The sequence below is a fragment of the Camellia sinensis genome, chromosome 12 (assembly GCF_055761805.1).
Source record: "Camellia sinensis isolate YWXY chromosome 12, ASM5576180v1, whole genome shotgun sequence".
Taxonomy (NCBI): domain Eukaryota; kingdom Viridiplantae; phylum Streptophyta; class Magnoliopsida; order Ericales; family Theaceae; genus Camellia; species Camellia sinensis.
In genome coordinates, this window is record NC_138972.1 from 47169024 (window position 1) to 47183981 (window position 14958).

Sequence of the window (14958 nt, forward strand, 5' to 3'; positions counted from 1 at the left end):
AATGAATTTTTATACTTTTTAAGCATATAAAAAAATAAAAAAGAATGATTAAAATATTTTAAAAAAATCACTAAAAATTCAAAAAAAATTATTTTTGAAAATTCCAAATCAAATTTTCCACTCCACAGACTGAAGTAGGGGTCTTGGAATTTATTTTGCACTCCATAATTTAAAAAGCATAGTTGTGGATCACAACAATTTTTGAAAAAAATTAGTGAAAGATCCCTTTCCAACTTTGGGTAATATAAGAGGTCCAATATGTTTTTTCTTATTAGTTAAGGTTCCTTAATAATATTATTAGAGAAATTTTAACTCGTCACAAAGAAATTTCTCTGAAAATTTGTTGTGAATTTCTCTGTGAAGTTTCTATGTGAGGAGTGAAAATTTCTCTGTGAATTTGTAATAACCCTCACCACTGTTTACTGAATAAACTACTGATTACTGCTAAACTGAGACTGATCATGATAAGTAATTGAATTGACTGAAACACTGAATTGACTGATTGAACGCACTAGTTCAAATTCATGTCTATCTGTTTGACTGTTTATTTATCTGTTCATGTTTTATGTTTAAACTGCAAATTGAAGGCCTTATCGGCGGCCGAACCCGAAATTGTTTAGCGTTATGTACTAATTAGAATTTATGGGATTTTATGGTATATTTATCTGAAGTGTGATTCGGTATGATTAAATTAGATTAAAATGAGCTAAATTACATAAGTTGCCCTATTTACCCAGTGCCATCCTAGTGGCCCACTACCTAACACATATTGAAGCCTTATTATTCATCCAACACAACATTTGTTCAGCCATATTCCTTGTTATAGCCGACTAGAGGGAGAGAATATGGAGATAGAGTGATTTCATCTCGAAATTGCTTGGAAACTTGAAGAAATTGAAGTATAGATTACAAACTGAGCTCCTAGACCTTGAATACAAGACTTAAGGTAGAACATCCACCTTCTTGAACTTGTTTTTAAATTGATTCATGCATGGTTCTTGTGTCCTTAGTGATCTAAGCCTAGATTGAGCCTTATAATGTTGAATTGTAGCATGTATCATGCATGCATGTTTCCAGTCTTGGGTTTTGAAGCTATTGTTCATTAAATTCACATACATGTTCATGTTTTTGCAAATGGACCATGAATTCACCATGATTTTAGAAGAATTGGCTCATTTGAGCTAGCATTTGAAGCTTTGAGGTTGTTGAATTCATGCATGTTACACATTCATCATGTTCTTGAAATGTTGTTTGAAATTGAGTTTAATTCCCTCACCTTTGGGCCTTGATTTTACAAATTGAGCTTTAAATCATGTCATACTATGTATTTGCAAGTGTTTTCCAGGAAATGGGCCTAAAGGAATCGAATTTGATACATTTGAAGTTGAATTTGAGCTTGAGGTTCAAATCTGGGAATTCCAGAATTTGAACTCACGCTCGAGCGGGGTGACTGGCGCTCGAGCGTGAAATTCGTGCGCCTAGCACTTTACACTGTTTTGAAGTCCGCTCGAGCGGGGTAATTTACGCTCGAGCGGGGTAATTTACGCTCAAGCGGGACCTTATGTCTTACACTTAAGTGGGTGTCGAGCGCCCAATCGAGCGTGAATTTCACCTATCCAGCACTTTTGACTGTTTTGCAGTACGCTCAAGCGGGTAAGGCTACGCTCGAGTGGAAACATTTGTCTGCATGTCCGCTCGAGCGGAGTAACCTACGCTCGAGCGGGACCCCTGTTTTCTAAAAATTCTGAAAATGCGTTTAAGGTGCATCTTTGCATCCTCATTTCATCCTAGGCATTCTTAGGCCTAGTTTAAGGCATCTTGATGAGGTTATAGATGTAGAACCATCGAGGCAAATTAGGGATTAAGTTACTATTTTCCCAACTGTATAGCTTAGTGTGTGTTCACTCTGTAACTGCGTAGGGTTGGCATCTGAGGACGCGCTCTAGCTTAACTGTAGCCTAGAACTCTGTGAGTAACAGCTGTGTAAAGATATGTTCAAATATAAATATCTTCTGAATGGTTAAACTGTACTGTTTCTGAATTGATACTGTTAACTGAATGAATGTATGTCCTCTATTCTGAACTGTATTGTGGCATCCATAGCAACTACTGTTACTGTTACTGCTACTGTTACAGAGATCTCTGTCGGTTCTCATGTTGGAACCACTACTGTTTACTGATATGATGGCCATCATTGACTGCTCGGTTTTTTAAGACCTACTGTTTACTGTACTACTATGCTAAGGGATGTACCACATATGACTGTTATTCCTGAATGACTGATATACTGAATCAATTGACTATTTTTAATACTGAAAGGACATTCATTCTTAACCTCTTTACGCATTATGTTATTCATTGGGCTTTAGCTCGCTGCTCATATATATATATATAGGTGTTCAAGCACCAGACCGGAGCTAAGAGCGTGGGTTAGACTCCCTTTTGTCAAAGCCAATCTATGTGTCTCACTGCGAGGTTCCGAGTCCGTTCAAGCTAAGGCTATGAGGGTGTTTTAGTTTCCTTCTTTCTGTTTTGTTTTTGTATAGACTGTATACGCTGTTACTGTACTGTTTTAATAGGGATTAAGTCCCTGTCCTGAACGATTGTAAATGTTGTACATACTGTTTTGCACTGATTGTATATATGTATGAAAAGTCTTTTTGCATACAGACTGTCACAGCTCATTGGACACTGTCTATTTACTGTTTTGGCTTCCGCCATGCCCCTGTACTCTGTATTACTGTTTTACTGTTAAGCAGGCCTTCGGTATTCACGGATTACTGGCCGGTTACGGTGCTAAACCCATAGGGGCGGGTTTGGGTCGTGACAAAATTTGAAATTTCTCTTTGAAAAACTGAAATTTCTTTGTGAAAAAAGTAATTCTCTATGAAGAGTTGGAAATTTCTCTTTGAAAAGAAATTTCTCTATGAAAATATAGAGTAACCCCAACTACTATAAAAATGTTGCATGTCTTTTATTTTTAAAATTCTACTATCATGGATCTTAAGAGCATCCTTATCAGACTACCTAAATTTTATCCTAAAATATTATTAAAAAAATTCATTCCCTATTTTAGGAATCACTTTTTTATCTACTTCTCTCAACAAACTCCTTATTCTTTCTTTATTCTATTAAAATAATATTTTTAATTACTTTTAAATTTAAATATTTTTTTAATAATAAAATAATAAAAACAAATGCAATAGCACAACATGCAATAACATAGCAGGAAGGAGAGGAAAGCAAACAGGGGCAGTTAACCGAGCGGTAAACCGGTCAAGCTAATTTTGGACATTTTCCTTCTTTAGCTCCAGGACTCTCACGGGACATCTGGGGAACGTCCGGGGGGACATCCGGGAGGACATCTTTCACGCCTTTAACACAAAATAAAATAAGAATTTATTAAATATGATGGAGCTACAGTGACTCTCTACAAATAGGGAGTCACTGTAGCAATACTTATATTTGGGGGGTTGGATAGAGGAACTGCTAGGGATATGTTTTGATAGAAAAACTCCTTATTTTGAGTAAGGAGGTAATATAAGGGAAGTGATGGGGATGTTCTAAACTAAAAACTCCTAATTTCCACTATGACTCATATTCCACAAATTTAAAATTTATAGGGCCCGTTTATTTTGAGTGATAGAGAATGTGATTGGATTATGATAGATATTGGACCCACTATAATGGTGTTTGTTTGGAAAATAAGGAAGGGAATTCATTGTCCTAAAGGAATTATGAAAGGTCTCCATGGGTGTGATTAGTAATCCCTCATAGGAGATGGTATTGGAAAAACAATCTCTTGGGATTAGAGGGGAATTTATTTTTTTGCTCTCTTATTATCTTATTTGATTTACGTACTCTATTTGGTTGATATGGTCTTTTCTATATCATTTTTTTAAATTATTTCTCAATTTTTTACTCCCACCATTCTTTATATCAAAATAATTTAATATAAACATAAAATAGTATAATAATATTCATACCAAAAAACATTATATTAAAAAATAATATATTAAAATAATATAGTACCAAACAAATAATATATTTATGAAATATAGTTTTTAATATTAAAATATGTCAGAAACATAAAAGGTATTTATGAAATTTCATATAGTTAATCCATTATAAAATGACAAAACAAACATGAGTCATTAAATAAACATAATTTTTTTTTAACCCCTCATAAATAATTTATACACTAACAATTTCATACAAGTTAACTCTAAAAACAAGTTGCCCTGCTGTATACTCCACTTTCAAAATAATTTTCAAAAACAGTTATTGATCAAATCTTGAGTATGTCATTACGTATGGACCGATCATACCATGTGAAAGATATTTTTGATTAAATCTTTAGTATGTCATCAAGTATGGACCGATTCTGATCCACTACATGTGAAAGATATTTTTGATCAAATCTTTAGTATGTCATCAAGTATGGACCGATTCTGATCCACTACATGCGAATGATATTTTTAGGGTGAAGTACATTTTACACTAAATTTTATTTTGATCTCTATACATAAAATCATAGAGTGGTGTTATTTTTGATCTCCCATTTCTTTGGGCCTCCACTTACAAATTTTGAAACTCTCAAAATTTCTTTCCCCCCCTCAAGCAATACCAAAATTATCATTGCAAAAACATTTCATCCATTGAATGCACACCCCCCCCACACCCCCACACCCCGAAAAAACCTCTCTTCCAAAAAACCTTAACAAAACCCACCAAGAAGAAGAAGAAGAAGAAGAGCCAATGTGATTACTGTCTCTGCTGGCTCATCCACCATTGTCATAGTTGATATGCTCTCTCTCTTTCTCTCTATATATACATAATTTCTTAATTTTCTCGTAATAATTTCTTCTCTTGTAAGAAAAAAAAATTATAATAATTGGTTTGGTTGGTTTTTTTGGTAGATATTATGAAATTGTAAGTTCAACAAAGAACTACGCAACAATATTATCAAAGTTACGCGATGAAGGAATAACTTTTGAACCTGCTAATGGATTTAGATTACTTCTGACAACTTCTGCAAGTGTTAAAAATTTTGACCATTCAATGTGTTAAGAAATTTCCATGTTCTAGCCTGTATTCCCGAACTTGAGATAATGAAAACTTCTGCAAGTATTAACAATTTTGACCGTTCAATATGTTAAGAAATTTTCATGTTCATACCTGCATTCCCGAACATTACTTATTTGTTCGGGAATGCCTTCCCGAACAAATAAGTAATATTCGGGCCTGAATTCCCGATTTGAAAAAATAAAAACTTCTGCAAGCGTTAACAATTTTGACCATTCAATGTGTTAAGAAATTTCTATATTCGGACCTGCTTTCCCGAACATTACTTATTCGTTCGGAAATGCCTTCCCGAACAAATAAACAATGCTCGGGCCTGTGTTCCCGAATTTCAATCATATGTTTAGGAGTTCCGTCTTGAAAAATGACAAACATATTTTATTAATTTTTTCATTTTTTAAAAAAAATTTACCCTTACAAGGCCAATCTCCTCTGAGCTAAGAACAACCTCAAAGTTATGAACCTTCTCTAAGCTTTTATTGTTATACTCCTCTCATCTTATGGAGTTGTGGGTACTAGAAAAACTTTCACTTATTGTCATTGCTGGAGAAGTATAGGCAGTCAAATGGTTGTCACTGTTACCGCCGGAATATTGTCGCCAAAGGGTTTTTCAAGTTTTGAGGGTGGGTTGGTTTTGAAGGTGAGATTTGAGGAAGATGGATGGGTGGTGATAGAGGTGGGTGCTCTTATAAATCCTAATTCATGATGTAATAGGTGTGTAGGTTTAATTGTGAGATGGGGTGTTCCAAAATTAATAATGTTCTTTTTAATAATTTTATTTGAAGTTATTATTGTAATAAAAAAAAGCTAAAAATTTGGGGGCCCAAAATAATTTATAGGGTGCTAATAGCAGTACTCAAAATCATGATAGTCTACCACCTAAATTTTTGATCAAATCCCACTTTAGTCCCTATATTTGAAATTGTGACAATCAACCCCTACACTTTTGGTTAAATCTCACTGTGGTCTCTATACAAATGTCAATGCCCCTTTTCTATTACTCAATTATTTAAATTTTTAACAAAATTTAGTCATGTGACAAAAATATAACTATGAAATGAGAGTAAAGAGAGAAAGCATCCATATTTCCCACAAATACACATTTTGTCCTAAAAGTTACATCAAATTATAACTATATTAGGTTAAAACAAAAAACAGATTGTGATGAACAATTAAAAAGATGAACTAGGATTTTGCATAAATTGGAATTACAAAACTCTACTTTTTACAGTAACACAATTTTATGTCTATTCCTCTTCCTTTCTGTTCAATTTCTCTACTAACCTTTTTTTAATTATTTCAAAAGCTCTATTTTCTTACTTCTTTGTCTCAATTTTCAGCATACGAATATATATATATATATATATATTGTATCATATAACTCTCATGTGTTTATCACGTAGGACAAAGTATGTTGTATGTTGGTGGGAAATAGGGATAAATTACAAATACACTCCCGAGATTTGATTAAAATACAAATTCCCATTGTCAGTGGAGGAGTCAAGAATTAAATATTAGGGGGCACCTATTAATTATATGATCTCAAAATTTTTTCTTCTCCAATCAATAATAATAACATAATAATAATATTTCGAGCTAATATTAAACATAAAAAAAAAATTAATATTCATTACAAAAAGTTTTTAATTTTAAACTTTTACAATTGACCCCGGCGAGTTTTCATCTTTTGAAAGCTTTTCATGATAGTATTATTATCAATGCCATCAAAAATATATTTCTCACTGTAGACAACCAAGCTATCATTCATTCATTCATCACCCATTCGGTTCCACAACCGATTCTTCACAATATTCATAGCTGAAAATACCCTCTCAACAGTAGCAGTTGCAACAGATAAGATTAATACTAAAGTCAAGAGCAAATACACCAATGGATACACTTTGTCTCTTCCAGTCTCTACCATATTCTTAGCAAGATCGACAATTCCATTTAACCTTGAGAACTCACTATTGGGTAGCATGTCGATAATATATGTATCAAGTTGATCATTAAGTACCATAAGCTCCACTGGAAAAAATTCTTTGGGATAAAATTCAGCAAGATGAATTAACTTTTTCTTGTCAAAACTAGAGAAAGAGTTAGATGGTTTTAAACATGCCACACAAAGTAACAACTCAGTGTTCGACTTAGTGAAACGAGTATGTAGTTCTTGAATTTGCATATCCAAAATAGTGTAGAATAACTCAGCGTGATAGTGATGTAAGTTTGTAATTTCTCGAGCATTGCGCCTTTTTCTCTCTTGAGCTACAAACATATCATCCATTTGGGGAACATCAATTTCATGCTTTTCACTAAAAGACAAAATATCATCAAGTAAAAATGTCCACCCGCTCTCCTTCATCTTTTGGAGTCATACTTTAGAAATTTGAACTAAATTCATGACATTAACAATATCTTGATCTTTCATTTGTAGTGCTTGCGATAACTCACTTATAATAGCCAATATCATTTTCATCAAATGAAGATTGAATACAAACTCAAATGATTGAATTGAGTCTAACAATACATTTGCTTCAGCTTGTTGTTCTGAATTTGAACCATCCTCTAAAATCATTTCAAGCATATCAATCATTGTTGAGAACATACTAGCCAAGCTGACTAAAGTAGCATAGTGCGAACCCCAACATGTAGCACCCGCATGTTTAAGATTGGTTTCTTGATTTAAGCCTTGCCCACTAGATAGCTCTCCAATATTAAGTGCCTCAGCAACTTTTGCAGCTTGTTTTTTCCTAACAATATCTTGGCATTTACATGATGCTCCAACAACATTCACTACATTAGAAACCAAAGTGAAAAGTAAAGCAATTTGATCATGATTCTTAGTCATGACTATAAGTGCCAATTGCAATTGATGAGTAAAACAATAAACATAATATGCACAAGGATTCTCCTTCAGTGTAAGTGTTTTAAGACCATTGAACTCGTGCTGCCTATTACTAGCCCCATCATATCCTTGACTCTGCAATATGGAAATACTCAATCCAAGTCTGGAAAATAATTTTTCCACAGCTTGTTTGAGCGAGAGAGCATTTGCTCAATACCTTAAAAGCGCTCAATCACTTGGTCTTTTTTGTCAACACATCGTATTACAACTGTCATTTGCTCCTTGATTGATATGTCACGGGTTTCATCACTCAAAATAGAAAAAAGTGCATCACCAAGATCTCTAATAATCACATTGATAGTTTCAAATGCGGCCACATTTTTAACGTCCTGAAAATTGGGTAGAGAATATCCATTTATACAACAAACCCACCTAATAGACAAACACATATATATAGCTAACTATTCCATACATCCATTTCTATTTAATCCCAAATGCCAAATACATGCTGTTCACATCTCAATGCCCCAGTTCTAATTCCAAGCATGCATTTTACAATAAGTATGAAATGGAAGCCAAACAGATAATAAGTGCCCTATAGGCTTACAAATTTATCCAAGAACATTTTTGGTTACACAAAATGGAGTTTCAACTCAACACAAAAATAGCCCTGGGCTTATATTTAATAAATAGCCATAAAACAAAATTGGAGCCTCAACTCAGAGTCCTCCCAAGTCAGTGCCTTGGCGGAGGTATATCACCAGTACCTGAAATGGTTTCCCTTATAGGGTGAGCCACTTCCCAGTAGAGATATACTACACAACATATAGACCATGACAAGACTAAAGAGGAGTATGCCCATGCCATGCTCATGATAAAACAGTTTATCTCTCTTTTTATGAAGCATGCAATGCTGAGATGCAACAACAGATATAAAACCATTTCTATTTTAAATTATATCTGTTACATGAATACAGGCTCTATGAATCTCTAGGTGAGTGTCTACAAGTAGGCTCTAATGCACTACCACTGTCATTTTTACTAGCAAACTCCAAGGCTCGACATCTAACCGCACGGTTCTACACTCCCTACCCAGATTCACCAAGTATTCATCTTTTTGCAAACAAATACATTTCCAATGAAATGAATGTAATGCAATGTTCAATGCAACAAATGAGGAATATGGTTCAATTTACCTAAGTCTCATGTATTTCCACAACAATCATGGCTATCCTCTACTGATAGCCAAAACAGATATTTCTAAGGCCTCGTTTGGGAATAGGCTAATTTAGTAACTTTTTGACTATTTGGCTAAAATATGAGCTAAAAAAAACTAGTATGTTTGGGATGACTTTTTGACTTTTTACGAAAAGATGTGCAAAAAGTAGAGAAAAGAGAGAATCTTTGACTTTTTGGTATAGATTGTTGGCTTTTTGTCTAATTTAGTAACTTTTTGACTTTTTAGCTAAAAAAGAGGGTTCCCAAACGAGGCCTAAATAGATATTTAAACAATTAAATTTCAAAAATTCTAATAAATACAATGTATTCCACATCTCATCAAATATGAACAATTACACTAGTTTTCATATCACAATCACGTCCGGTAACCTCTCAAGGTCCATTTCTAACCGTGTCGATTTTATTCCAACAAATACATTAAGCAAAATAATACCGTTAATACCTAAGAAAACATCGTTTTCTTTCCAAACTCATTCTCCAAGCATTATTCAACTATGACATCCTATTTTGATCAAAAGCCCTAAAAGTTTAACATAATTCCTTTGTTTTCTTTAAAAAAGCTCTTTTGGTCGCAAACCGATAACAATTTCAAAACCGATTGAATAGAAGTCCGTTTTTGTTCAAATTTAAAACATAGCACTTTCATAACCTTAAAAACATATTCCAAGTTTACACTTTCGCAATTTGGGCATCAACTCTTTATTTTTCTCAAAATTTCTCTTTTAAGCAAATAAATCACAAATTTTTCAAAAATTCTAATTAAATTATATACAACTCTAAGCTCTATATAATCAAGTAAAAGTGCATAAAGAAGTGTATGAAAAATCCCTACCTCAAGCCAAGAAGCTTTCAAAATTTTTGGCAACAGAAATTAAATCTGCTCGGAGCCAAATGGCACCTTTTCCGCCCTCTACGTTTTGATCCAAAGCACTAGGGGTCAAAAATGACTTACACTAGATCAAACCCATAAAAAAAAAAACAACTTGGAACCCTTTTCTTTCCTTTCCTCCCAGCAAGACCTCCAAGAACTCCCAAAAGTTGAACAAAATATCTATTTGCTTACTATTTATAGATATTTCCTTTTTTGTTTAACTAAACAAATATCTAACTATATATATATACACCTATATATATATATCAATTAAAATACATTTCAACATCTTTAATGACAAAAGTAAATATAATATTTTATCACCACAAAATATATTTCGTTTAATGGTACACACCATAAATATTCACAACTCTTTTATGGTAATCAAATAATAATAACAAAACCACAACAATATTACATGGTTACTAACGAGTCACGATTCAATCAATTGGGTCCAAAATGAATAGAGTTTAATAATTTAAATAAATCCCCAACTGAGATTAAAGTATAAATTCAATTTGATTCAACTTGTTACAACCTTCCCCCCTTAAGGAATTTTGTCCTCGAAATTTAAATTGGATAACCTCGCTAAACCAAAATCAATTACAACCATGGAAACGCAATCATGGCACGATAACACAACCTCCCAATTAAACATAAGAAATTCGCCCTATTCCATAACATATACAATGTACATTCTAATATCAAAATAACATTTCTAGTACAACTCTCAAACATCGATAAAAAGGTCCGGATACTTCTTACGGACTTCCGCCTCACGTTCCCAAGTCACCTCCTCAACCTCGTGGTGTTTCCACAACACTTTTACCAAGGGAATTGTCTTGCCATGCAAGACCTGATCCCAAGTGTCTAAGATCTTCACTGGTCTCTCCTCATAAGAGACATCCTCATCCACTTCTAACTCAGTTCAATCCAACACGTGTGTGGATCAGGCTCGTATTTTCGAAGCATAGAAATATGAAAAACATCATGAACTCTAGATAGTGGTAGCGGCAAAGCTAATCGATATGCCACTTCCCCAATATGCTCCAAAATCTCAAAAGGCCCAATAAAGTGCGGAGACAACTTCCCCCTCTTTCCAAACCTCATCAAACCCCGCTTAGGTGAGATCTTAAGAAATACATGATCCCCAACCTCAAAAGATAACGGCCTCCTCCTACGGTTGGTGTAGCTCTTCTAACGACTCTGAGCTGTAACCAACCTCTTACGGATAAGAGCAATCTTCTCCGTCGTTTCCTGAACCAACTCTGGGCCTATCATAGGTGCATCACCCACCTCGGCTCAACACACTGGGGATCTACACGGTCGGCCATACAATGCCTTAAATGGTGCCATGCCAAAGCTCGACTAGAAATTGTTGTTGTAGGCAAACTCCACTAAAGGCAAGTGTTTCTCCAAAGAGCCCTTGAAATCAAGAACACAACCCTGAAGCATATCCTTCAGGATCTGAATAGTACGCTCTGACTGTCCATCAGTCTAGGGATGATAGGCGGTGCTAAAAGTCAACTTAGTGCCCAAGGCACCCTGTAGGCTCTGCCACAATCGAGTCGTAAAACGTGGATCTCTATCCGAGACAATAGTCCCTGGAACCCCATGAAGTCGAACTATGTCTCGAATATAAAGGTCAGCAAGATGATCTACGGAGTCACTCATGCGCATAGGTACAAAATGCGCTGACTTAGTCAGTCGATCCACAATCACCCAAATGGTATCACTACCCCGCTGAGTCCTCAGAAGACCCACAATGAAATCCATAGTGACATGCTCCCACTTTCACTCGGCTATAGGCAAGGGTTGCAACAAACTCGCTGGCCTCTGGTGCTCGACCTTCACTTGCTGACAAGTAAGGCATCTCGACACAAACAATGCTACATCCCTCTTCATTCTCTTCCACCAAAACTGGCGGCTAAGATCATGGTACATCTTCGTACCTCCCGGATGCACCGCAAGGCGTGAGTGATGAAACTCACGGAGTACCTCCTCCCGGCAAGACTTTGGCACAAAAAGTCGATCAACATATCTAATACTAGAATCAGAATGCACATTCAGACCCCTCTCCACCTTACCACTAGCAATCTTCTCCCGGATGGTCTCAACCTCTGGATCACCCTTTGTGCCTCAATAACTCGGCTCACTAGTGTAGATTGTGCAACTACAGTAAACAAGGTAGCCAACTCAGTAGACTCACCAAGATGCAAGTCAAACTCCCCGATAGCACCCAACATCTCCCATTCTCGAACGGCAATACAAGCTGCCTTGCCAGAGGATTTCCGACTCAAAGCATCGGCCACAACATTGGCCTTCCCGAGATGATAATGTAACTCAAAATCATAGTCCTCTATGAACTCCATCCACCTCCTCTGTCTCAGATTCAGATCCTTCTGAGAAAACAAGTACTTCAAACTCTTATGATCTGAGAACACCTCCAATCCCTTGCAATATAAATAATGCCTCCAGATCTTTAGGGCAAAGATCACTGCTGCTAACTCTAGATCATTAGTAGGGTAGTTCCTCTCGTGAATCTTTAACTGTCGTGAACCATAAGAAACTACCTTCCCTTCTTGCATCAAGACACAGCCCAAACCTTCCCGAGATGCGTCACAATATACAACATAACCCAAACCCCTCTCCAGAATAATCAAAACTAGAGCAGTAGTGAGTCTAATTTTTAACTCCTAAAATGACTTCTCACAAGTCTCACTCCACACAAATTTGATTCCCTTCCTCGTCAGTCTGGTCAATGGAGCGGCTAGACCAGAAAAGTCTTTCACAAAACGACGATAATACCCGGCCAACCCCAAGAAACTCTGCATCTCAAAGGTGTTCTTGGGTTGCCCCCAATCTTGCACTGCCTCTATCTTGGAGAAATCGACAGTCACCCCTTCTCCAGATACCACATGGCCTAAGAACTTCACCTCTTTCAGCCAAAACTCACAGTTCCTGAACTTAGCATATAACTGATGGACTCTAAGCAACTCCAACACGACCCGCAAGTGTTCTTCGTGCTCCTCCTCAGAGGGTGAATAAATCAGAATATCATAAACAAAGACAACCACAAAACGATCAAGATACTCACGAAAAACCTGATTCATCAGGTCCATAAACAAGGCCGGTGCATGAGTCAACCCAAAAGGCATGACTAGGAACTCATAGTGGCCATATCACGTACGGAATGTCGTCTTCGAAATGTCCTCCTCCCTCATCGTCAACTGGTGATAACCCGATCTCAAGTCCATCTTTGAAAATCAAGAAGACCCCTCAACTGATCAGACAGATCGTCTATACGGCGCAATGGGTACTTGTTCTTAACAGTCACCCAGTTCAGTTTTTGATAATCAATACAAAGCTGTAATGTACCATCTTTCTTTTTGGCGAAAAGGGCCGGTGCTCCCTAAGGCGAAGTACTAAGGTGGATAAAACCCTTGTTTTGCAATTCTTGGAGCTAAATCTTCAACTCACTCAACTCAGTAGGTGCAAACCTATACGGAGCCATGGAAATTGGTGCCGTGCCCGACACTAGGTCAATAGAGAACTCAATATCTCGGTGAGGTGGTAAGCCAGAAAGATCCTCAGGAAAGACATCCGGGTACTCACAGACTACCCTCGGCAACTTAACCCGAACTCTATCACTTTCTGTCTCCAAGAATGCAGCAAGAAAGAGGCTAAGCTCACCTCAACCATGCGGGTCACAAACTGGCAACAAAGCCCTATCAACCCGATCTCCTAAGAAATAAAAACAATCACCGCTTGAGGTACACACGGTAACTCTCTGACGGTAACAATCTATAACAGCCCAATACGTAGAGAACCAATCCATAACCAGTATAACATCAAAACTCAACATATCAAGCAAAGAAAAAGAAAATGAAAGTCGACGACCGGCAACCTCTATATCACAACCCCAACATCCCTGTTCTAACACAATCTCACCCCTAATCGGTGACTCTACGCAGAGTGGCAATGCTAACTGAGCCAACTCTAAACCCAATGTCGATGCAAATGCAGATGAGATAAATGAATGTGATGCACCCATGTCAATCAATACATTGGCAATAGAATTGCAGAACAAGAAGGTACCTCTCACAACCGAAGGTGCTAGCACTAACTCTAGCGCGGTAACAGCATACACACACCCAGTAGGTCTCTAATCCACCTGCTTCCCTCTCGGAGCATAAGCCAAATGCACAAACTGAGCCGAAGAGGCTCCCGGAGTAGCCCTTGAGGCTTGTGCCGACTGTGCTGGCTGGTGACTCTGAGTCTGCCTCAATCCAGATGCACCAGGTGTGCCGCCTAACTGTGGACAGTACCTCTTCATGTGTCCTGCCTGTCCACACTGAAAGCAAGTCAAAGACTACCCCCTCCCCGGATTCTGGTTCGATGGGCAGATTAAAGACGGAGCAGACCCCTGTCTTCCCCCTTTCTGTGGGCAAGAAAAGGACTTATGACCCAACTGGTCTTGAAACAACAAAATCCTCCCTGGCCACCTCTCCTTACCCCTGAACTTGGCACTGGAAAAGTGGACCTAGACTATGCCCCATGAGACTGCTGTAGTGTAAAACCCATCCGTCTCTTGCTGTCTCAGGCCTCACCCTGCATCTTCTCATCTCCCTCTCTCCAGCTCCCAATCGGGTTTCAATATGTGCAGCTGCCTCAACAAGACGACTATAATCCCTCATCATAGACCCACCCATACAGTAGGTAAGCTCATCTCTCAGTCAAGTCTCAAACTTGATACAACGACGTTCCTCTATTACCACAAGCTTAGGAGCAAATCTGGACAAACTAGCAAACGTGGCCTCGAACTCTGCCACCGGCGTGCCAAGCTGCTGTTTGAGGTTCTTGAACTGTTCCCTCAACCTCTCTCTGACAGTAGCAGGCAATACTTCTCTTGAAAGGCATT

The 14958-nt window shown here is 37.1% G+C and overlaps 2 protein-coding genes across 2 annotated transcripts; both read right to left on the bottom strand.

The window, feature by feature from the left end:
* Positions 1-6850: 6850 nt before the first annotated feature.
* On the bottom strand, positions 6851-7444 carry LOC145803541 (uncharacterized). The gene has a single exon (XM_082896839.1). It carries the CDS (start codon positions 7442-7444, stop codon positions 6851-6853), a length of 594 nt encoding a protein of 197 aa, XP_082752965.1.
* Positions 7445-7453: 9 nt separating this feature from the next.
* LOC145803542 (uncharacterized) lies at positions 7454-14749 on the bottom strand. Its single transcript, XM_082896840.1, has 3 exons — positions 14553-14749; positions 8164-8359; positions 7454-8062 (listed from the first exon to the last, which is right to left on the bottom strand). The coding sequence occupies exons 1-3, from the start codon at positions 14747-14749 to the stop codon at positions 7454-7456; spliced, it is 1002 nt and encodes a 333-aa protein (XP_082752966.1).
* Between the last annotated feature and the right edge of the window lie 209 nt (positions 14750-14958).